We start from the raw sequence: 25,497 nt of genomic DNA, 5'->3' as shown, positions 1-25,497 counted from the left end.
TAATGATTTCAAGCTCAAGGACACTAGAAACTCAAACTGGTTTCTCTCATTTGAAGACAAGGAGACATTAGTTCACTATAAGTTGCTGAGTAAAGCACCATGTGAAATAAAGGCTTCACTATGGTCTGAGGGAAGGGAGAAAAGAACCTGCCCTTTTTGTACTGTGTAGCCAGAACTTCCCAACTGCGTAATCCAGCAAACAAGGAGACCACACAGGATAGGAAGTTCCTGAATTTGATTGTTAATTAGCAGAGTGAACTGATATCAATATTGAGTAATGTGAAGATGGCACCCCTTGGGGAGAAATTCAGCATGTTTCTGCTCCTAAAAATGTTGTTCAGGGATCTCGGGTGGAGCTTCATATGTAGCTATCAGTTTCAGGAAGAATTAGTGCAGAAGAAAATATAAGTGTGGACGGTGGAAATCGGAGGTAAAACACAGCATTTGTGAAGAGAGATAAATAGTTAACATTTCAGACTGAAATTTTTGTAAGAACTGGAATGTTAGGAATGTAATAGGCTTTAATCACATATCAAGGCTGAGAAGGAGGGATGGGGAAGGGGAAAATAACAAAAAGGGATAATTTTGATATGAGAAATTAAACAACAAAAAGGGTAATGATATGAGGCAAAAGAGGGTGGTAACAGGACACCTGACATAACAAATATGCACTTGGAGAACCTGTAAATGAGAAGGGCAGAATCATCACCAATTGCAGCTATTCAAAAAAAATGAGGACTTTTAATCTGAATTTATTAAGAATCAATGCAAAGTCCAGAGGTCTGTAAAGAACCTCTTTGGAGGATCAAATTCTGATCTTCAAGGTTATGATGAGTTTCAATAGAATAGTACAAGACACCAAAATCAGAGTTAGAATTGGACAAAGAATTAAAGTGACAGGCTTGGTGCCATACTTTATAGACTGAGCAGAGGTGTTTCATAAAGTAGTTATAGAATCAGAGTTTGGTCTCCCTGTTATAGAGGGGATTGTACGGTGAGCAGTGTACTAAATTTAAAAGCAGCATAAGAACCTGAAGAAACATTTGGGGCCTGGAATTTTGGAAAGGGAGGAGGGAAAAAGCCACTCTTAAGGTCTCCTGTGCTTTCCTAAGGTGCTGTGATCCGTGGAGATGGTGTTGAGGATCCCGGTGCCCTTCCCTTTTAGGATTCTGAACGAACTTCCACAAATGCCCTGGTCCACTCTTCAAATATTTGTTCATTGTTCAATTCAATTCTCTATTTACAGTCATCTACAGGTTGTTCTGCCAGAATGCATGTTTCGTTAGCCTAATTGATGAATCGGGACACTGTTTCTAAAGTACGAAATTTAAAAATGAATGTTGGCTATACGAGATTGCATAGTCAACATGACTAAAAGGCAGAAAGAGTGTAGGAAGGCAGTGCAGATGTCCCCTGTGGTCATCTTCCTCTAAAACAGGTATACCGTTTTGGATACTGTTGGGGGAGATGGCTCACAAAGGGAGGGCAGCAGATGCCAAGATCATGGCACCGTGGTGGGCACTGCTGTTCAGAAGGGCGGAAAAAGACCCATAGTCCATAGTCATAGAGGATTCCATTGTAAGGTGGGTAGATAGGCAATTCTGTGGCTGAAAACGAGACCCCCAGATGGTGCGTTGCCTCCCAGGTGCTCACATCAGGGATGTCACCGATCAGCTGCAGACCATTCTGAAAGGGGAGGGTGAACACCCAGTTGTCATGGTGCACATTGGCGCCAATGATATAAGTAAAAAAAAAAAGAGAACAGGTCCTGAAAGCAGAATTTAGGAGCTAGGAGAGAAGTTAAAGAGGAGGACCTCAAAGGTAGTGATCTCGGGATTGCTACCAGTGCCATTTACTAGCCAGCGTAGAAATGAAAGAATAGGCAGGATGAACATATGGCTTGAGGGACGGTGTAGGAGGGAGGGGTTCAGATTTGTGGGACATTGGGACCGGTTCTGCGGAAGGTGGGACCAATACAAAATGGAGGTCTCCATCTGAACCTGACCGGAACTAATATCCTTGGGGGGAGTTTTTGCTACTGCTGTTGGGGAGGTTTTAAACTAATGTGGTAGGGGGCTGGGAACCAGAAGAGAAGAATGCTAGACAGTGAGGTGGAAACTGGAGACTAAGGATCACAAAGTCAGCATTACTAAGGGGAAGAGTAGGCAGAGAGCAGATGAACGCAAAAGAACTGGCAGCCTGAAGCGCATATACTTTAATGCAAGGAGTGTAGTGGGTAAGGCAAATGAACTTAGGGCTTGGATTGGTGCCTGGGAGTATGACATTATTGCGATTGCAGAGACTTGGTTGAAGGAAGAGGATGACTGACAACTAAATGTTCCAGGATATAGATGCTTCAGACAGGACACGGAGGGAAGTAAAGGGGGGGGGGGGGGGGGAAAGGAGTTGGATTGCTGGTCAGGGATGACATCACGGCTGTGCTAAAGGCGACACTATGGAGGGCTTGAACAGTGAGGCGTTATGGGTGGAGCTGAGAAATAAGAAGGGTGCAGTTACACTGGTGGAGCTGTATTACAAGCCTCCCAACAGTGAACGTGAGATAGGAGAACAAATAGGTAAACAGATCATGGAAAGATGTAGAGGCAACAGGGTGCTGGTGATGGGAGAGTTTAATTTTCCCAACATTGACTGGGATACACTTAGTATCAGAGGACTGGATGGGGCAGAATTTGTGAGGAGCATCCAGGAAAGTTTTCTAGAGCAGTATGGCAATTGTCCGACAAGAGAAGGGGCCATTTTGGACCTGGTGTTGGGGAATGAGCCAGGCCAGGTTGTAGAAGTTTCAGTGGTGGATTTCTTTGGAAATAGTGACCATAATTCTGTAAGTTTTAGAATACTCAGACAAAGATGAGAGTGGGCCTAAGGGACAAGTACTAAACTGGGCCAAGGCCAATTATATCAAAATTAGGCAGGAGCTGGGAAATGTGAATTGGACACAGCTATTTGACAGAAGATCCACATTTGAGATGTGGGAGGCTTTCAAAGATAGGTTGAAAACAGTAGGGCATGTCCCTTTGAAAACAAGGGATAGGAAAGGCAAGATTCGTGAACTGTGGATGACAGGAGAAATCGTATGACTAAGAGGAAAAGGAAGCGTAAGTAAGGTCCAGGCAGCTAAGAATAGAATGGGCCTTGGAGGAATATCAGGAGAGCAGGACCATTCTTAAACGAGGAATCAAGCAGGCTAAAAGGGGTCATGAAATAGCTTTGGCAAGCAGAAATAGGGAGAATCCCAAGGCCTTTTATTCTTATATAAGAAGCAAGAGAGTAATCAGAGAAAGGATTGGTCCACTAAAGGATAAGGAAAGAAGGTTGTGTGTCAAACCTGAGAAAATGGGTGAGATTCTTAATGATTACTTTGCATCAGTGGTACACTGAGGAACAGATGGTGATGAATGCTGAGATTAGAGATAGAAGTTTGTTTACTCTGGATCATGTTGACAGAAGGAGGGAAGATGTGTTGGATAATCTAAAGGATATTAAGGTGGACAAATCCCCAGGACTGGATGGGATCTATCCCAGGTTGCTGAGGGAGGCGAGAGGGGAAATAGCTGGGGCCCTGACAGATATCTTTGTAGCATCTTTAAACACAGATGAGGTGTCGGATGACTGAAGGTCTGCTCATGTTGTCCCCCTGTACAAGAAGGGTAGTAGGGATATTTCAGGTAACTACAGACCAGTGAGCCTGACGTCAGTGGTGGGAAAGTTGCTGAAGAAGGTACTGAGGGATAAAAAAATATTATATTTGGAAAAGAATGGGCTTATCAGTGATAGGCAACATGGATTTATGTGGGAGAGGTTGTGTCTTACCAACTTAAGAGTGTTCTTTGAGGAAGTGACCAAGTTGATAGATGAAGGGCAGTAGATGTCATATACATGGATTTTAGTAAGGCGTTTGATAAGGTTCCCCATGGTAAACTAATGGAGAAAGTGAAGTCACATGGCATGCAGAGTATTCTAGCTAGGTGGATAAAGAACTGGTTGCGCAACAGGAGACAGAATAATAGTTGAAGGAAGTTTCTTGAAATGGAGAAAGGTGATCAGTGGTGTTCCACAGGGATCAGTGCTGAGGCCACTGTTGTTTGTAATATACATAAATGATCTGAAAGAGGGCATTGTTGGTCTGATCAGTAAGTTTGCAGATGACACAAAGATTGGTGGAGTAACAGAAAGAATACAGGAGAATATAGACATATTGGAGAGTTGGGCGGAGAGATGGCAGATGAAGTTCAATCCAGGCAAATGTGAGGTGATGCATTTTGGGAAGTCTAATTCTAGAGTCAACTATACTGTAAAAGGAAGAGCCTTGGGAAAGGTTGATGAGCAGAGAGATCTGGGAGTTCTGGTCCATTGTACCCTGAAGGTGTCTGCACAGGTGGATAGAGTGGTCAAGAAGGCATATGGTATGCTTGCCTTCATCGGATGGGGTATTAAGTATAAGAGCTGGCAGGTCATGTTAAAATTGTACAAGGCTTTGGTTTGGCTGTATTTAGAATACTGTGTACAGTTCTGGTTGCCACATTACAAAAGGATATGGACACTTTGGAGAGGGTGCAAAGATTTACGAGGATGTTGCCTGGTAAGGAAGGTGCTAGCTATTGAGTAGGTTAGGATTGTTTTCATTAGAGAAAAGGAGATTTGAGGGGAGTCCTGATTGAGGTCTACAAAATCATGAAGGTATAGTCAAGGTAGATAGAGATAAGCTTTTTCCCAGGGTGAGGGATTCAATAACTAGAGGTCATGCATTCAAGGTGAGAGGTGAAAAGTTTAAGGGGGATATACGCGGCAAGTACTTTACACAGAGGGTGGCCTGTGCCTGGAACGCATTACCAGCAGAGGTAATAGAGGCAGGCACGGTAGATTCATTTAAGATGCGTCTGGACAGATGCATGACTAGGTGGTGAGCAGAGGAATACAGATGCTTAGGAATTGGGCGACAGGTTTAGACAGTGGATTTGGATTGATTCAAAAGGTCCTGTTCCTGGGCTGTAAATTTTCTTTGTTCTCTTTTTCTAATCCCTTTCAAGTACTTTCCTGTACTAAGTATTTTGGATTTTGCTATCTCTTCACTACTTTCAGTGCCAAATATTTCACTAATGCTGCTTTAGTTGTTGTGAAAAATCCAATCAAGGCCATTTTCTCACTAGCTTTTTATACCTATAAATATAACAGATGCCCATTTCCCTCCATAATATGCCAACTATCAGATTTGCAAAGGATGGGCAGGAGAAATAATGTTAATCCCATTTCACAATGATAAACTCACTGCCTTTCTCAGATAGCTGCACGTTCTTTTTGTTTCCTCTGATTGATTAAAGAGTTAACAATGGAGTTGTGCACGAACTTCATCATGCTGATATGCTAAAAATCCAACACAGACTGAAGGAGAGTTTTTTCTCTCTATTGGTTGCAAGGGTTTTTGCAAAAGACATTTGATGAATCTGACATACAGTTTCCAGTGAGAACTAAACAAAACTGAAAAAAAAGGTTGGTACAAAATGGGAAAACAATGAAATGGTTAATGGAGGGGTGGGGTTGTGAATAGGATAGAAACTTCAGTACAACTTGGAGCATTCTTTGCAGTTTGGGGGTAAAGTTCATTTTTCCAGCAGGGTAAAAGGAGCTTTCATCTGCATTGACGTACCAGACCTGACTGAACCCATCAAATGACCCAAGTGAAAGTGTTTAACTGCTTTGCACTGCATAACCATACAGCACAATTGTAAAATATCCACAATTTCCACAGAATTCACAAAATCTGTAATCAGACAAGTATATCTTTTTACCTTGATAAGTTCAAATAAAAATTAGTAATCCTCATAGGCTACCCTATCAAACTGCTTACTGAAAGCAGGAACAAATCAATTTGAAAAACTTTCTGAAAATAGTTATTGCTACAGTTCCTTTGCCATGTTACAATGCGTTCTCAATTGATAAAACTGCAAACAAAGTTCAAATTCGAAACTATATTTTTCCAACAATGATTTTACACTCCACAATACTGCTATGCAATCAAATGAAACAGGACTATTTGGAACTACAATGTTATAAGTTTGTTTGTGAGTGCCATTGATTCCACATAATAATTGCATTTTATGATGCAGAGGTCAGCACAAATATACATGTTAGCTCATCACAACACATTTCTAATAGATACAAAGTCTTCTCCAAGGAAAAATTGATTTCAAGATCATATTTTTTTCCAGACAGCCATACCAAACATTAAGGCTAATAAAATAAATTACCGATCTTACATAATCTGCTCCCTATGAAGGAAATCAACCAATCAATCAGGAAATCTAGATTTCACACCGCCTGCCTCACAATACCTTAAGCAGTACCAAATGTACCTGAGAATATGGTTTCTTTCATAATCATTTGCATATGTTTCATCAAAATTCACAGGAAACCTGGTGGATAACGAATAGACAATTTCAGACATGCCTCACATGGGATTTTTCTAGGATTTTTTTTAAAACCTCACAGCAATTGCATATTTACAAAACTCAAACAATGTGGATAGTCTGGAATTAATTCCACACATGATGCTCCCTATTCCAACATTTCCAAGTTGACACACAAATCTGACAATCCATGTATTTCTCATCATTATTTAACAATTGGGAAAACACTCCCAGTTTGCGATAACATTTCTGATCACAAATCCAAGTACCATAAAATCAATAAACCACAAGCACCAGTTATGGTAACAACACAAGAGCACAAATTGTGTGTCTTTCAATCTACATGAGACTGTAAGTCACTGATAGTTACTGACCCAGGCACTTTTATCACATTAAATGTGATCACATACCAACACCACATTAGATTTTTCATCAAAATCTAAAGTGCTATTCTGATTGGAATTTGGCCTTATAAAAGACTTAATAGGCAACTGCCAGACATTTTGAAAAAAATGTAAGCACCCAAATAAAAATAATTCATAAAATAGACCGTTTTCTGCCACTGTAGCAACGTAATTTCGGCTCAGTAACAGTATATGAAAACTTGCTTTCAATTTAGAAGTTTAAATTTGATTTACAATCAAGCTATTGGGTTAGAATACTGTACTTTTTGAGGGGAAAATTATCCCTCAAAGGATGGTGGTGACATACTACCTCCACTCTGATCACCACATCAGTCTACCATTGAGAAGCAGGGGCATTGCAAGACATGGAGCTTTGATTGCATGGAAGCAAAGGATAAAGAAATAAGCCAGTGGGTAGAAATGTGATTTAAGCAGATTATTCAGGTAATGTTCTTCGAAGTTTAACATGCATACATTGTCACTAGGATTTTATTGAACCATAACAAATCATATTTGTGCTGCGTGTACGTAAGTGTGAAAAACACCCAGCAAAACAATTGTAGATTTTGGCTTTTCAAACTTGGATTGTGTTCAGATTATTTGGAGCTGTAGTACAACTAGGGTCAGATGTTGAGATGGGAGTAACAGATAATACTGAATGTCCACGCAAGAAAAATCAGCCTTGGAAGATTGTTAGTCTTTCCTCTTCTGATAGATATTAGCATCGAGATGCCAAACGTGCCTAGTGACAATAGTGATGCAAGAAACTTCAATTCACTTCCTAACGAAACTGAAAAATAATTTTTACATATTACTTTAATGCAGTTATTGTTAAAATTAACCCAAGGTCTTGGCAGCAAATGCAATGTGATTCAAGTATAAACTCAGCTAGTAGCATCCTCCACCAATAATAGCTATACAATAGAAGCATTTTGCAGCAAGGTGTACTTAAAGCCCAGGTACAACAACACATCATTTTTATAAAAACAGACAATATTCCAAAAACAAAGCAGAACATTTTGGCATTTCACAATTTCTAAAGCTTGCAGTAGCTTAAGAGAAAGTAGCTATATCACTAACTGATAAACAAATCAAGTGGTTTAATGTAAAAATGTGAGTTCGAACATATTGTCAATTACAAAACAATTTTGATTGCGAATTAAATTGTGCAACATTTGGCTGGATAATACCATCGTTTGATCACAAGCTTAAAAAACTCTGAAAAGTTGAAAAATCTGACAGAACAATGAAAAATCATTCAAAAAAAATCTGCATACGGCATGATTCACTGGTGCAAGTAATTTAATGTAAACACACAAAAGCATTTAAGACTACAGATGGTCATGTAACACCTTTATTTTCCACAAAAATTAAAACTAGATTTCTCTGATCAGCATTACTGGAAAAGATTTCCATATATTAAGCCAATAACTTATTTTGAATCCAATTTATAATCAAATTGGCACTGCATTCAGTTAGTAGCTTCTATGAAAATTTATTTTCTTTTACAAATCAAACATCTATTTTCAAACTATTTTCACTCTAAAGTCTCCAACTTCAACGCGGGAATTAGAGTCACTTAATGTTGGAGCTCCGCAAGGAACTGAACAGCAAATAATTCAAATCAATTTGATTTTGAATGTCCAAGTAAAAATTGTTCACTTTTTCAAATTTTTTCTGCAATGAATCAGAGCATATTAAGATATTTAGGTTCTATAATTTTGTATTTTTTTTTACACCCAAAAGGTGTTTAGAACATGTTAAATGCTAACAACCTGAATGAAATGAAGGCAATACAGAACTACTCTTACCTTTTCTGTCAGGTTTGAGATTCCTGTCCACTGGTGGTGGCTGACAATCAGCAGTAGGAACAGGCCTCCTGGGAGGGGTTTTTGGGCTTACCCTGAAACCCATGTGTGCCGGAGGTGGGACCTGCATTCCCAGTGCAGGGAAATCAAAAGGACCAGGTGTCATAGCTACATAGTTAGTGTCCTGGATTGGTTCAGGGTGGCTGGTTGTCTGAAGGCGTGGTGGAGAATTGGCATCCATAGGTACGTAGTTCTGGTCAGGTTCTTCATTACACAAACTTGCCAGTGGCATCATACCCTTTTTTTGCTTAAAATTGAAAGGGGAAGAAACAAAGTTCTTTTAAAGTTAACTCAAGTCATCAATTTACTGTGTTTTTTTTTTAAAAAGAAACACAGGACACCATTCTTCCTAATATCATCCTACTCACTTGGCAGAATTCTCACCTCAGAATCAGAAACTGTTCAAACCTTACTGCTGACTAGAGCATGAGCAATAGACTGACACTACAGTGTGGTACGGAGGACATTCTGCTTTGTTAGAGATGTACACCAATAATCCAGGTGGAATGTGGAGTTTTCTAGGTTTTCTTAAATAAATACACCCTAAACAGATGAACTAGGTACTTATTTGAATACTGTTTGCAAGACCGTGCAATTGGAAATTCATTAAGCACATTGCTGCGGAAACTTTTAAGTAAATAGTGTAAAAAAAAATCAGGCGAACAGCCCATGCCTCTATGGTGCGGGCTATCTGATCCTCTTGTCATTGGAATCATGGAAGTGTGGCCAGGGAAATACTGGGATTCCAAAGTGTGAACTTCTGATGTAAGCAGTGACATGTGCAGACTTCACCAGAGGCCCGAGATCATTCAGTGACATAAATTGAGTTGGAAACCTCTCCCTATAATCGGAAGATTCGAGTCTGTGTCTTTAAGCTTTGAAACCAAAATGGTGACAACGATAATTAAACACAGTCAGATGATGGCTTACATTAATATACATAGAACATACTTACTAGGTAGCTACTAAACCCTTCCCCAAGATCGACTGAATTTGAAAATGTTCGTGGAATATCATAACTATCTTGAGGACCACAGTCTGTAATAGAAGGGGTTTCAAGATTGAGGTTACTAAAACAAACCCACCAGAAGGAATATAAAACACTAGCAATAGAAAATTAAAAAAAACAAAATTAATGGTTTGAACCACAACCTTTGAAATGGCTTCCCTATAAAAATGGAAGCCAATGTCACTTTTTATAGTCTTTGTTACAGAATTACACAGAATTTTAAGAATTTAACGGATGAACATACTATACGTTTAAAAGCAGCTGTTTGTCTATAACTGGCAGATGTCTAAAAGTGAATTTTGTAATGCCAACCTAAGTTCATGTGCTAAAATTTTACAATAATTGAAAATAAGAGTTTTAAAGTCACAAAGACATGGCTTTGTTATGAATGCAATTACACAGGATGTACTTAATGACACTGTTTTAATTCAGCCTTCACTCTCTTTCATTTTGAGGCTATATCATACTGACAGGCTTTTCAAAGCAGAAATGTACTCCATTACTGACCTGATATTTTTTGTAAAGAGTAGATACAGCAGCAAGTTTTCATTTCGGAAAGGAAAATGTTAAAAAGGCTGGAGAGCGACCAGTGAGTCAGTGTGGACACAGTGTGTCACAGCATGGCATAATTCCAGTTTATAACAAGAACTGGCTATGTGGCACACTGTCCATCTGAGGAGGAGAAACAAAAATGAGGTGCCTCCTCAAAGGGAGGAATCTACTGATGCACTCATGCATGCTTCCTTCTCTCTGGTTACAGCAGCATTCTTTGTTTTAGCTGAAGGAGGTTACATCGTATGAGCTAATTAGAGAACGATGCTGCCAGTTAAAGTTAACATATCCAATGTTCCCCAAAGACTGACAATATTTCAGAAATTCTGATTCATTTGCATAATATATTAAAAGCATTACTCTAACCTGGACCCACCACAAATGGAAAATTTTAACTTAACTTGCATTGAATTTGATGATTTAATAAACTATTGCAGGAAGATAAAAAGCTTGAAATGGGGGAAAAGTTGGAATACAATCTGACTGCTGCAACTTTCCAATTAGAGTCAGCCATTTATATTGCACTGTGGCAATCACTTCACATCCAGGATCGCCAAACTCTGTGTCAACATTCGTACTTGACAAATAAGACTTCAGCCGCTGTCGTCAAAGCACAAATGGTTTTTCAGATTGGACAAAAACCAAGTTTCCTGTATCATACAACAAAATAGAGTCATAGAGGTGTACAGCAAGGAAACAGACCCTTCCATCTACCTTGTCCATGCTGACCAGTTATTCTAAATAAATCTAGTTCCATTTGCCAGCATTTGGCCCCTATCCCTCTAAACCCTTCCTATTCGTATATTCAGCCTTTTAAATGTTGTGTAATTGTACCAGCCTCCACCACTTCCTCTGGCAGCTCCATACATGCACTACCCTCTGCGTGAAAATGTTGCTCCTTAGGTCCCTTTTAAATCTTTCCCCCTCTCACCTTATACCTATGCCCCCTAGTTCTGGACTTCCCCACCCCAGGGAAAAGACCTTGTCCATTTACCCTATCGATGCCCCTCGTGATTTTATAACCCTCTATAAAAGGTCATCCCTCAGTTCCGACACCCCAAGGAAAATAGCCCCAGCATACTCAGCCTCTCCCTATAGCTCAAACCTCCAACCCTGACAATATCCTTGCAAATCTTTTCTGAATCCTTTCAAGTTTCACAACATCCTTCTCAAAGCAGGGAGACCAGAACCTACACATTGTTGTAATATAATAAATTATTACATATTTCAGAGAAGGAGGGTGGGATAAAATGAAAAAATTTGCATTGTTAGCACTTCACATCACACATCATTCCAATCGGACAACAAATTAATGGCAGTATGTGAACACACACCTGGCTGGCTTAGCTCCAGAATACTGGTGGCAGAAGTATCTGAAACTTTAAACAGGTTAATGCCAACATTGTTAGTAGAACAAACTTAGAAACAAAACAATTTGAAAAAAGTATGATTGATTCATAAACACTGTTGCCTGAGGCACTATCCCACACATTAAACTCTAGAATTACACAATGGGACAATTTTTCTTTATTATGTGATACAATTGAGACCATGACATAGTTCCTTGTTCCAAAGAGCTGACATTCACTTATAATGGCTGCATAATAGGCTCAGAGAAACATGTACTGAAGTTGCTAATGGACAAGCTCAGACATGAGTTAGGCTTGTGATGGAGGCATGACTAATAGATTTCTCTTCAGAAACTTTGAAGAAATCTGTCCATGTTAAAGCAATGCCATAACAGTCAACGGCATTTCTGAATCATGTCTATCAACAGATGAACACCAACTTGCATTTTATACAGTAGAGTACATTTTAAACACTGAAAGCCAAGTCCCTTGGTTTTTAATATTTATGTAAATTATATATTATTCTGAAATAGGTTTACAATGGAAAAGGATGCTCTTCCCAGGAACTGAATTTTCTCCTTCAAAACTTGTCTCCACTCTATAAGTCTCAGTAACAAGGCATTTGACAGCAAAGATTTCAGGGTGAATCTGAGCACTAGAATTCCTCATACCACTAAATGTTATTCCTGAGTCATACTTCTGGACAAGTATGAGCTTGTCAACATTTTGGCTTTTATAAAAAATCTTCATGACTTGTCCTTTTTGTTACAACTTCAAGTTTCAGAAAAAGTACTTTCCCTCAACCCCACTTCCTTCCACACTTCATCTAAAGGCATTGATCAAATATAATTGTGTGGATGTCTAATACCTCAAGTAGTTCTTGAGAGTTTATTACTGACTCAATAGCAAATGCTGTTAGATTTGTCAAACACAGAGGGAATCACAGACTAACCTCAATCCTGCCCACACTGACATATATTATTTTTGCAGGAAAGAGCATTGTGTAGCAGTCAGAACAGGCAGCTGCTTTACTTTTCCTTCCATTAACCCTGGAATAGTGAGGCCAACCACACTACTCTTGCAATCCCAGCTGCAACCAGATACCTCGGTACAACCTGGCAATTCAACCCAAGACCTTCGTGGTCTTTGTAGAATTCAGTGAATAAACAGAGAGATCAGAGAAAGTATATATTGAACCGACCTTTTCTTAGCCAATGGCCTTCGACAGTGCCAATGGTATTGCTTCGAAGAGTTTTGCCTGATGTGGGAACGCTGTAATTAGTATCAGCCTCTGAGGATGATCGAGGTACAAAATAGGTGTCCACAGGTGAACGGTCATGAGATAGAGAAGGTTTTGGTGGGCGAGGTGGAGGAACATCTGGTATAGGTTCTAACTTTGAGCAACTTTGACTCAGGGTCCCCTCCATAGAAGGCCGTGGAATCTGGTAAGTACCTCCAGGTGTTGGTGGAATATCATAACAGACAGATATCTGTCTCATTTGAATTTCCAGACCAGATATCCTTGAGGGCGTATTAAATACACGTGAATCACCTTCACTATCAGCAATCAATGGGGAGCAAGTTCCAGCAATTAGGTCTTGAGAATAACTCCTTGGCAGGTTGTAAAGGCTTGAATCTGTAGATGTGGAAGTAATTCTGGGTGGCGGAGAATCATAAAAGCTTTGCTGTGAAAAGAAGCCATTTATAGCCTGTTTAGATGCAGGGGGTGCTGGGGGTTTGTGTGAAGGTACATTGTCATTGCAGTCAGTTTCTGATGATGTGGACTTGGTCAAAGAATCTGCATGAAACCTGAAAAACAAACCAGAAAACCTCAAATACTGTTCATTATGTTAATACCATAACAAAGGTTAGAAAAGTAATGAGTCTAAAATCAAGCTCCAACTAGCAGTCTTTGGTGATTACTGATTTGGTGGGGGAGGGGGAGGTAATTTAGCAACCCTAACTTTTCTTCGATAATCTACAAGTTAGAATACCTAGTTGAATTTTTAAAAATTGTTAAAACAGAAAATGACACAGAAAACAAGCATTCAGTGCTGATCTTACGTGCATCAATTTAACCAATTATGAAAGAAAGGGTAGGGCTGCTACCAGCATACACATTAAATAATCACTTCAATCAGTAGACAGAAGAAAGTAAATTCATCAGAATGCATACATGCAGACAAGGAATTTTACAGTTCAACTTCCAATCAGATTTCAGTGCCTTGGTGAGAATTTTTCACCCAAATGTAAACCAATGAGTCTCCATAAACCCATTATCCAATACTCTACTATCTTACCTTGCATCAAGTCCTACTCATTATTAACCCTGTCCTCACAAATGTCTAATGAACTCTACTGCCCCAGTGCCTCAAAATGTAAAATTCCCATCCTGATGTTCAAATGAAAAGCTCTTTTACCCAAGCAGATTACAGTTCTCAGTAAGTGCAAATAGTACATTAAGTACCAATTTCTGTAGAAGATCTGTATATATCTACACAAGAGCTGCTGGACAGAAACAAATTATTTAAAACAAAGTTGGTAATGTTGAATGTGTGCAAGAATGAAATGAAAACTAATCATGAAAAGTCTGCTACTGTAATCAACTGCATTTCCACTATTTTCAGTGTGCAAATATTTTCCAGTTGATCGGAAAATGTACATCAATTTGTTTCAATCAATACAAGTGCCTCACTTGGAAAGATACAAACCAGTTAAAGGATGAAACAATGGAAAAAATGGCTATTGTATCAAGTTAATCATAATACCAAGAGCAGAGTAACATTTAGAATTTCCATAAACAATAAAGAGAGGCTTTGTTCATCAATGAAATTGACTGAACTTGGTTTTACAGTTAAGTGTTACAGACAGAAGCATTGTTACTTTGGTTTAGACACAGAACTGGTCCCTTAGATTTTCCTTCAAGCAATATGGCTGAGAAATGAAACACAAATCCAACCCAGTGTGGAGAAACTTCCAGCTTCACTTTTGTGGTGAGGCTGCAACAAGTCCTTCTGCATGGCATTGCTATAGAGGCAAAAATTCTCAATTCCCAGTATATCTTGTGGCCATGTCACAGGTTGTGCATCTTCTATTCAAGCTTCTTTCCAGGTGTACTCTGGCTAGTTATTGCACTCATCTTACATGATGGAGTGTCCTTTTCGAGTTTTCATGTCGCTCGTCGACAAAAGACATACCCCTATCCAGCGAAACCACAGCTGACTGATCTAAAATGGGGACGGTTAAAAGTAAAAAATAAAAGTTTAAAATAATAATATGAAGCAGAACCTCAAGCGAGGACAAAGATGAGCCAGGATCATTCACCGTATCGACAAGGTTACCCCTCATCATTTGTTGTATGTGGCGTGCCCTGTTATTACTATAACACCGAATTACCCATCACCAATTACCTACGTGATCTAAAATACCATAACTTTATTATTAAAACAAAAGAATAAAATTTAAGTTATTAAAACCAACTAGTTAAACCAACTAAAAACTATAAAAACAATAAGAGAACCTTAAAATTACTGCCTTAAAATTTAGATAAATCAAAGGGAATTATTAAGAGTCCATAAAAGTCCGTAAAAGCTCGAGAGTTAAAGACAAAGTCAAATTTGTGACGTTCTGTGCGAAAGATTTAAATTTCGCGATCCCGAGGGTCTTCATCAGGTCTGAGTTCTTAAAAAACAATTTTGTTTTCCTATAGACCGACAGGTCACCAGCCGTCTCGTATATTTTCTCGAAGGTCGTATTTGCCGGCCTACTTCGAGTACTGCTCATACAACGGTTAAAACGATAAAACCACCCGCGGCGGAAAGCACGGTAAAATCAAGTGAAACCAAAGATAAAACACTGGCAAACACTGATAAAACCAAACTAAAACGCCTTGGGCGGATTAAAATCGCCTCCGTCAAGAGTCTCCTCGTTTCGGTCGTTACCAGGGGGAACCACGTGGAGGTTCGACCTAACTTTGCAGTCGGTAAAATACGTAAAAACAGCTGCAAAGGTGACTATGCAGGCAGTGGTCTGAGACCAAAACCAAAACACACTATAGTCACTATAAGGTTTGTCTGCATTGTAGAGACTGGTGAGAGAGAAAAAAAAGACTATTGGGAGATCAAAATAGGGTGAACTTGGGATAGAGTCAGTTGGTTAGTGCTCTCAAAGCAGAGGTTTGGTACTTAGAAGCAGAGAAAATGGCTGGAGGCAGCAGAGCAGCGGACTGGAAACTGCTAACAATAGTCAGGGCTCAAGAAAAATTCTGAGTAGCTAAGAAGGTAGAGAAAGTTTGCTGGCTATGTTCCAAACCCATGATCACTTCCATTTAGAACAGCAAGGGCAGCAGATTAATGGAAATGCCAAAACCTGCAAGTTCTTCTCCAAGGTACACGCCATCCTGACTTGGAAATATTTTGCTATTCCTTCAGTGTTGCTGGGTCAAAATCCTGGATATCCCTCTCTAATAGCATTGTGAATGTACCTGCAGCACATGGACTACAGTAGTTGTTGTGGTTCTGTTCGCCAAGCTGGGAATTTGTGTTGCAGACATTTCGTCCCCTGTCTAGGTGACATCCTCAGTGCTTGGGAGCCTCCTGTGAAGCGCTTCTTGATGTTTCCTCCGGCATTTATAGTGGCCTGTCCCTGCCGCTTCCGGTTGTCAGTTCCAGCTGTCCGCTGCAGTGGCCGGTCGATGAATCAGTGGTAATTCAATCAACAAGCACATCAACCTGGACCCAATATACCGGCCACTGCAGCGGACAGCTGGAACTGACAACCGGAAGCGGCAGAGACAAACCACTATAAATGCCGGAGGAAACATCACAGGAGCGCTTCACAGGAGGCTCCCAAGCACTAGGATGTCACCTAGACAGGGGACGAAACGTCTGCAACACAAATTCCCAGCTCGGCAAACAGGAGCTACAAATCTTCTCCCAAACTTTGAACTACAGTAGTTCAAGGCAGCACAGGCAATAAATGTTGGCCCAGCCAGCAACACCCATGTCCCACGAATAAAGATAAAAATTAGATTAGGGTTAAGCCCCAAGAGTCATTGATAGGTCAGTGTAGTTGATAAAGGGGTGAATGAAGCCCACTATCAGTAGTTAGTGCATTTGCAAAAATATTGAAACTTGATAAAGCCCAGGCAGTACCAGCTTGGTGAAACTAGCTGTCTGTGAAAGGACTGGCCTTGTGCCTTCAATGTGGGAATGCAGCCTCAGGACTCCACAGCAACACAATGCTGAGAGAGAGAGAAAGAGTAGAGAGAGAGTAGAGAGAGAGAGTAGAGAGAGAGAGAGAGAGAGAGAGTAGAGAGAGAGAGAGAGAGTAGAGAGAAAGAGTAGAAAGAGTGAGCGAGAGCGTGCAGAGAGCGAGAGCGTGCAGAGAGCGAGAGCGTGCAGAGAGCGAGAGCGTGCAGAGAGCGAGAGCGTGCAGAGAGCGAGAGCGTGCAGAGAGCGAGAGCGTGCAGAGAGCGAGAGCGTGCAGAGAGCGAGAGCGTGCAGAGAGCGAGAGCGTGCAGAGAGCGAGAGCGTGCAGAGAGCGAGAGCGTGCAGAGAGCGAGAGCGTGCAGAGAGCGAGAGCGTGCAGAGAGCGAGAGCGTGCAGAGAGCGAGAGCGTGCAGAGAGCGAGAGCGTGCAGAGAGCGAGAGCGTGCAGAGAGCGAGAGCGTGCAGAGAGCGAGAGCGTGCAGAGAGCGAGAGCGTGCAGAGAGCGAGAGCGTGCAGAGAGCAAGAGCGTGCAGAGAGCAAGAGCGAGAGAGAGTAGAGAGAAGAAAGAGAGAGTAGAGGGGGAGAGAGGGAGGGAGAGATATTAAACAACCAGGATGTGAGCATTGGCATCCTTTGGAAATGAGACAAAATAATTTAGGAATAAATCAGACAGCAGGTGACTTTTTCTCACATTAATTTGCCTAATTTTGTCTTTGTTAAATGTGCCTCTCAAAAACAGAGAAATCTTCTTCCATTACAAAATACATATCTTTAGCTATTCTTCATTTGATTCTACACGAGTAGAAATCTTTCAACTTGTCAGTTTAAACAGGATTTGCCTGGCCCTTCAATGTTCTACACTGGCTGCAGTCTGGGATGAAGTCCACAATATTGTGCAGCAATAATTTAAACACAGCAAGTTAAAGCAGAATGAGCAGTTAACTTCCATATTTCATCATAACATGAGGGAATACTTATATACCTGTCAGATTGTGCAGCAGCATTTTCATAGAAAAACTAATAGTTGGAGACTCAGCCTCTCAGACAGAATCTTTAGATATAAAACAGAGAAATTTCAGGTTTGGACCTTATTTCATCTGAAGCACTAAATTTAATCTATTCTCTCCACAGATGCTGTGTCCTCCCAGCACTTTCTGCTTGGTTTCAGCAACTGCAGTATTTTCTGTTTACAAAGAGCTTGATCTCAACCCTCAGAGAGAGTTTTTCCGACAGTAATATATAGAAAAATCTTAATGAGTCAAAACCCAGGGGACTGTCTTCCACTGTGGGTTAAGCAGAGCTTCACGATAGCACAGGGCATCAAATTTGTGACATGAATACATCTCTAGTTAACCTAACATGCTGACAAAAGTCTACATACGACATACTGAATCATTCTAAACTGTATTGCTTGCTGTTTTCCAGATTTAAATTCTGAATAGAAAGTACAGTAGAGGAGCAAAGAAGAACTTCATTCGATTTATTCACAGCCTATCATCTGGGGCCCTAAAAAGGCAGGCCAGGGTTTAGCACTGGAAATCTCTGCAGTTTTCTTCTAATGCACTGTTTTTGGAAGCTTGTGATACAATCCCCCATGCTGTCAATGTAGTAAAAAAAGTGTTTTCAGTACAAAGTCTCAGAAAATCTCTACCGCCTTTACGGACTTTGCAGGATTGTCCACCTTTGATTAAATTTCCACAGTTGTCTCTGCTGGAATTTCCATGCTGGCTTCCAAAGACAAGTACAAGTTGCCTTGTCATTAGATTGGTTCACCTCCTCCTGTTCAATGCGGTGCTGTATAGTTGTAACCAGTCTGAATGCAGTCTAAATGCAGTTTGTAGTCCTGGTTTCTGGTACCAACTTTCTCTAGGAGGTTGGATTGTGGTCTTACCTCTTACCCCTGGCCTTGATAAGCTGAGAAATCAACCACCATCAGTTGTAGGACTTTTGGGTTCCCAGTTACATCTGATCCATTGGCTGCAGCTTGGCCATGGTGTTACCTTTAAACTTTTACTACTCAAAGTACCTCAAACATGTGTACCACATATCACCAAATCCAAGGCAGTGACTGTCAGCACCCATAAAACTCTATTCTTCACACAATTGCACATACTTTCCAGACAGGGTCATTGCATAATCATGAGTAGGCCTTCTGGAGTTACAAAAGCAGTTTTCTCTTAAGCAGGACATAATTTTCAAATCCAGGTTGCAAACCCAGCACCTGGATAGTTTGTGGTTTCCGAACCTGCTCTGCAACCTGAAATGTACTTCCCCTTCAGGGCTGAGTTTAGAATCCAGTTACTGGTACTCAATGTAACCAGACTGCCAGCAGCAATGATGGGACTTGCTTTATCTTGCCTAAGAAAGAAGGTGCCAAATTGGAGGGTCAGAAGTCTAATTGCACATGAAAGTGGCCATATGGCCCCAGGAGATGTAACACACATGACCTGGTGCAACACTCCCTCAGATTCACTTTATAGAAAATGGTTCCACTTTGTAAGTCAGTCAAATGGGTGCCTATTAATGTGCTTCAGACTGTGTTCATCAATTTACATATTGAAAATTTAGTCTTGTCCTGCCAGGCCCATTAAAAAGTCCTTTAAGTAGCTGAAAGGGTTACTAGTGGAGGTTTAGCAGTCCGCCCTCATTTTCAAAGTGGAATATAGTCTGAAGGCGCCTAGATCCAGACAGATGCCTTTCACTACCATGGTTTTCAAAACATACCCATACCTGCTCCAAACTCACCCCAACTAAAAGTACAACCTGCAGCCTCTATTATAAGGTTTGACAATCTTTCTTAGCTTAATTCCAAGTTGGCAGGGTAATCACTTTCTCCAATCAGAGTACCTTAAATGACACATCAACATAGGATACCCTCATTCAGTTTCCAAGTCATAGAACCAGCTGTTCCTAGGACTAATGCAATGAGACTATGGAACCTCTCACATTCACAACATGTTCCACACTATTTTTGAAAGGTTTTCCTCTTTAGCACTGACAAGGTGTTGCAGGGCAGAAGTGGGTACTTCAGATGCTGGAGATTAGTGTCAAGATCAGAGTGGTGCTGCAAAAGTACAGTAGGTCAGGCAGCATCAGAGTAGCAGGAAAGATCGACATTTTGGGCAAAAGTCCTTCATCAGGAATGAGGTATTGTAGTAGAGCATTTTAACAAGCAATGTCCTGCAGAAGACCAGGACAACCCTAATGTCAAACATAATAGGGTGCACTAGGTTAATACAATTTTTCAAATCCAAATTGATTACGTTTTGGTATATCCTGGAGGGTTTCACAGAACGTATCCAGAAGGCCATTTTGAGAATGGGCATTGTGGTCTTAGTGCTCAAGACAACGCAGGGTATAAAAGTATTTTGTGATTTTGCACACAAGACTACCAGTCTTGTTAAGATGTCCTTTGGAACTTAACCTACAATGGCTTGCCTTTCTGTTCAGTTACCTTCGATACCTCCAAGAATCTATCTTAAGCCCTTGCTATTTTTAATTACACACTGCACCTGGCTATATCATGGTAAACACAATATTAATTTTAGTTATGCTGACACCATCCAGCTCTACCTCACCATAACCTCATTTGACTCCTCCACTGTCAGTGATTTACATCAGACTGCTTAATCCATGATCTAGTATAGGACAAGCAGGAAATTTCTCCAATTAAAAAAAACAGGAAAACTATACACATTGTCTTGGTAGCTACTCAATTCCCTACTTACTGGCTCCCTGACAACTGTGGGAGTTGCCCTTAAGATGTGCTTCTCACTATATATGTGGGCTACTTCCAAACCGAGTTTCACTTCATCCATCTTAGCTTATCCTTTGCTGAAACTCTCTTTCAATTACCCCTTGGCTTCCTCTTAAAGCTGCTATAATCAAAGCTCTATTGCCCATTAGACGCTGCTCCTTTTATTTTTATAATGTTGTCATTAAAAACTTTTTAAAGTCTTTTACAAAAGCAACTATATATAAAAGGAATGTAAAAATACAAAAAGATAGAGGTAATATAACAGCGTCATATCACAATACTCTTAATAATAAACTACCTACTTTTCTACCAGAACAAATGTATCTATTTAAACTAAACTACAATCTAATTAAAAGAAGTTAAATTAAGCTTAATTCAAATTAACTTAAATTAAATTACATCACATTATTCTATTTCACTCACCACACCTCCACAGAAACTCCCATCCCTGGGACCACCAGTTATTGTACCCATATTTCTTCCAGCTTCCCCCTCCCAGGGCTCCACGAGTCGCCCAAAATGACTCCCACAGCAATATCACAGCCCCAATTAACATTGCCGAGAAGTCTGTCACGTCTTATAAAACTGCTCTGTTTTGTGACGCACCACATTTGTAAGGTAGTCTTGGGGGAGATGCTCCATCACCAGCCTGCACCATCCCAGAAGATCTGGGGTTTTTCTAACATCTAATTCATTAGAATGTTCTTCCTCGCACAGTGTGTAAGAATGTTACACAGTCTCTTCCCATGTTCCCCCAAAGAGGGCAAGTCTGGCAACCCCAGGAGAAGAAATACTGGATCCACCTCGATTTCAATTCCCAGGATGTCCTTCAGCTCCCTTACTATGGCACTTCAGCATCTCCGGATCTTACAACATGACCAGTAGCAATGTGGGAGAATGCCTATACTAATGTTACATTTAGGACATCCTGGTGACACTACTCTCTTGAACTGAGCTAGCCTCTCTGGCACCATATAAGCCCTGTGTAAAAGCTTGGCCTGCACTTTGTTCCATATCAAGATTTTCTTTACATTTTCCCATATATCTCCCCATGTTTCCAATGAAATATCCTCTCCTAGTACCCGATTCCAAGTCCCACAGAGCCTCTCCAAGTCTGCTAAAGTACGCCCTTTCTGTAAATAATAGAGTACTAACCGAAAGAGTGCCCGTGCACTGGGGCACTCTTTGCTCCATGTCTGACTTGTAAGGCTGAGCCAGGAGTGTGGTCCATTTCTGTATATAATCCCTTATTTGAAAGTACTGGAACAGGTCCCCATTAGACAATCTATATTTCTGACTTAGTTGACTAACCAACATCAAGACCTTCCCCTTGAATAAATTTCCCAAACAAGAGACTCCTTTATTCTTTCATGCCTTAAAGCCGGAGTCCATTGCCCCAGTTTTAAATCCTGGAGCTCCTGCCAACTGTGTAAATGGAGAGGTCTGAAGCCAATTGCCCTCATTATCCAAGAAGCAGGAAAATCGACGTTTTGGGCATGACGTCAAATCTCCTGTTCCTTGGATGCTGCCTGACCTGCTGCACTTTTCCAGCAACACATTTTCAGCTCTGATCTCCAGCATCTGCAGTCCTCACTTTCTCCTGCCCTCATTATCCTCCAAGCTTTCACCGTATTCAAAATGCTTGGACTCTTACACTGCTCGGTCATGGTTTTCATCTCATCCATGAATATTAGATTAACTAGGGGACATCTCGACCAAACAGCTTCAACATCATGCCAAATCGACACCAAATCCCCCTGCACCCAGTCACCCACATATGCTAACAGCGTGCTTAACTGATATCTCTTCAAGTCCAGAAGGTCCAACCACCTCCAGCTTTCCCTGCTGTTTCCCCCCCTCCCCCATCCCCTCCCCCGTTCTGAGGGAGCTGCAATTTAGTAAATGTAATTAGGAGGTGCCTGCGACACCAAGATGCTGCTCCTTTAACAAGGTTATGTTGTCCTTGGTTTTTGTTTCCCCCAGCGTGGTCGTAAATACAGAGGGGTCTAGTTTGGATGTGTTTTAGAGCCAATTTGATTATAGATAACAGATACTGCCTCAGGCAAAAGGCTTGTGAATTAAAAAAAAACTCGTGCAATGAAAAGGTAGTGGCCAGTTCTCCCAGCTCAGCTCTTCTCTTGTCTGGTCTTAGCAAGCAGTCAGTTTTTTGAGGCTGCTGGTCAAAGAAACAGCTCCAAGGAAGGTGTTCCATGCTAAATCTCTCTACCATCTCTCTCTTCTGTAAGTCCCATTGTTTGATTTGACTTTTTTTGCCAAGGGATATTTATGTGCATTGTTGCAGGAATTTGGAACAGCATCATTAGGTTGGGATAATCTGTTGGGTTTTTGGATAGGTTAAGTTATTCTATATTCTGTTCTCTCGTGGTTAGGCCAGCTGCATCTCCCCTGGAATATCCACGTTACATCTGCTTAAAACAACTAGCAAAGTTAGAGTCTGGGCTACTTTCTTGAAATGTTGAGGGGGTCTGGCCTGGTCCATAACACCACATCCATATTTCCAACAAGCCCTGTTTACCAGTCATCCTGTGGCCACTGACCTACATTAGCTCCCTATTAACAAACATCTTCATTTTTAAAAAATGCATTTTTCTTTTCAAATGTCTCTAACTCTGTCATTTCTACTGTAATAGTCCTCAGAGACATCTGTGTGCAATTAACTATGGGTTCTTGAGCAACCACCATTTAATTCCTCTAACAATGGTGCCATGCCTTTGACTGCTCAGCCCTAGGCTTTGGAATTCGTTCCCTAAACCAGTCCAGCTCTCTCTTATCCTTCAAGATGCTCCTTAAAATCTACCTGTTGACCATCTTCCCTGACATAGTACATATATACATGGACATGAGTAATTATGCACCATTACATACAAAATAATACATTTTTTATACACACAAGTGTACATGTCAATCATTTAAAATGATAGTGACTTTTTTTCCCTGAAATCCTAACATTCAATGATAATTCAATCATGACTTATCCCAGAATATTCCTTTAATTGTATAAGTGTTTAGTTGACCTTTGCTTTTCATTGGATTCTGCTACATTTAAATGTTTTTCCAACAGCATACAAAATTATAATCCATTTACACAGCTATCCAACTTAATGAATAGTATGAGATGATTATATAAAACATTTTCTCAAGGGTCTACCTTGGGTAAGATTTGATCAAGTAAGTGCCATGCAACCCTACCCAGTATTCTGAATTAATCAGGTACAAGGCACACACCATCCATCTCCCACAAAATGATTAATTTCACAAAATCCATCATAAAAATTAGCAGGAAGCAGACATATCAAGGTTAGAAATATCAAGCAGTGGCAAAAGTACAGTTTGCAGAGTGGAAAGCCAAATTATTTCTGCCACACAGATCAATCCCGAAATGGTGGGAACAGCACACGAGTCTATGTTTTCACTACAGACCTAATTACAGTTCATTAAACTCACTGCTTGTGAATTGGATGCTTTTTGCTTTCAAAATCTTCCAGCAGGAGATACTCGTCCCCTTCTTCTGTGGCAAAGGATGATGTTCGGCTATTTCAGAGAGGAAATGGTTGATTACAACATAACAAAGGTTCACCTAATTTCAGTGCTGTTTGTAATAAAGAGCTCAAATAAACAGAAGGAAACATTAATTCGTGTATAAGTGCCATCTCTCATTGATGTTCAGCTGAGAACAAAGCAGTATGTTACAAAGTTTAATGAATCTGCAACCTTTTAATTCTGTGTATCTGTTAGATTATAAATGACATCAAACACAAATTGAAATTTAGGAGTATAAAATATAACTAAAGCACAGAGAAATGACTGAATAACTTGTTCTTTTAATCTTCAGAGTTTAATGCCCAACATATTTTAGTAATTGTAAAATATCGGTTTTGTATCAAAAGCTGCCTTCATTATGGTTTCTTTCAAGGGTTATTGTCAAGGATAGAATCAAGCTTAAAGTTTTTCTGAGGAGTGATGTAATACACTAGAAGTCAACTTATTTTGACAGTATCTTCATTGTATATTTATGGCTACAATTGTAGTTTTGTAATTTGCTGCAAATTTATAGAAGCTTATGTCAACTAGCATTGGCAACCTTGAAATCTCTCGCTGAGTTAAGGGATGGTCATGGATTAATGGTGCTGGAAGAGCTCAGCAGTTCAGGAGCATCCAAGGTGCAGCGAAATCGACGTTTCGGGCAAAAGCCCTTCATCAGGAATAAAGGCAGTGAGCCTGAAGCGTGGAGAGATAAGCTAGGGGAGGGTAGGGGTGGGGAGAGAGTAGCATAGAGTACAATGGGTGAGTGAGGGAGGGGTGAAGGTGATAGGTCAGGGAGGAGAGGGTGGAGTGGATAGGTGGAAAAGGAGATAAGCAGGTCGGACAAGTCCGGACAAGTCATGGGGACAGTGCTGACCTGGAAGTTTAGAACTAGGATGAGGTGGGGGAAGGGGAAATGAGGAAACTGTTGAAGTCCACATTGATGCCCTGGGGTTGAAGTTTTCCGAGGCGGAAGATGAGGCATTCTTCCTCCAGGCGTCTGGTGGTGAGGGAGCAGCGGTGAAGGAGGCCCAGGACCTCCATGTCCTTGGCAAAGTGGGAGGGGTAGTTGAAATGTTGGGCCATGGGGCGGTGTGGTGATTGGTGTGGGTGTCTCGGAGATGTTCCCTAAAGCGCTCTGCTAGGAGGCGTCCAGTCTCCCCAACGTCGAGGAGACCGCATCTGGAGCAACGTTTTACAATAAATGATATTAGTGGATGTGCAAGTAAAACATTGATGGATGTGGAAGGCTCCTTTAGGGCCTTGGATAGAGGTGAGGGAGGAGGTGTGGGCGCAGGTTTACAGTTCCTGCGGTGGCAGGGGAAAGTGCCAGGATGGGAGGGTGGGTCGTAGGGGGGCGTGGACCTGACCAGGTAGTCAC

At 40.8% G+C, this 25,497-nt stretch overlaps 1 protein-coding gene across 6 annotated transcripts in view; it reads right to left on the bottom strand.

Moving 5' to 3' along the window:
• Positions 1-25,497, bottom strand: part of gab1 (GRB2-associated binding protein 1) — a 224,125-nt gene that overhangs the window by 13,794 nt on the left and 184,834 nt on the right. For 2 of the 6 annotated variants that reach the window (XM_043674156.1, XM_043674157.1), the window contains 5 exons: positions 24,039-24,125; positions 12,809-13,416; positions 11,593-11,637; positions 9,653-9,735; positions 8,641-8,944 (listed from right to left, as the gene is read on the bottom strand). In XM_043674156.1, coding sequence (XP_043530091.1) covers positions 8,641-8,944; positions 9,653-9,735; positions 11,593-11,637; positions 12,809-13,416; positions 24,039-24,125 — 1,127 coding nt within the window. The remainder of the gene's footprint in view (positions 1-8,640; positions 8,945-9,652; positions 9,736-11,592; positions 11,638-12,808; positions 13,417-24,038; positions 24,126-25,497) is intronic. The other 4 variants (XM_043674159.1, XM_043674161.1, XM_043674160.1 and 1 more) reach the window with 3 other exon arrangements.

This window comes from Chiloscyllium plagiosum, chromosome 32 (genome assembly GCF_004010195.1).
Source record: "Chiloscyllium plagiosum isolate BGI_BamShark_2017 chromosome 32, ASM401019v2, whole genome shotgun sequence".
In the NCBI taxonomy this organism is placed as follows: domain Eukaryota; kingdom Metazoa; phylum Chordata; class Chondrichthyes; order Orectolobiformes; family Hemiscylliidae; genus Chiloscyllium; species Chiloscyllium plagiosum.
This window is presented reverse-complemented; position numbering and strand designations above follow the sequence as displayed.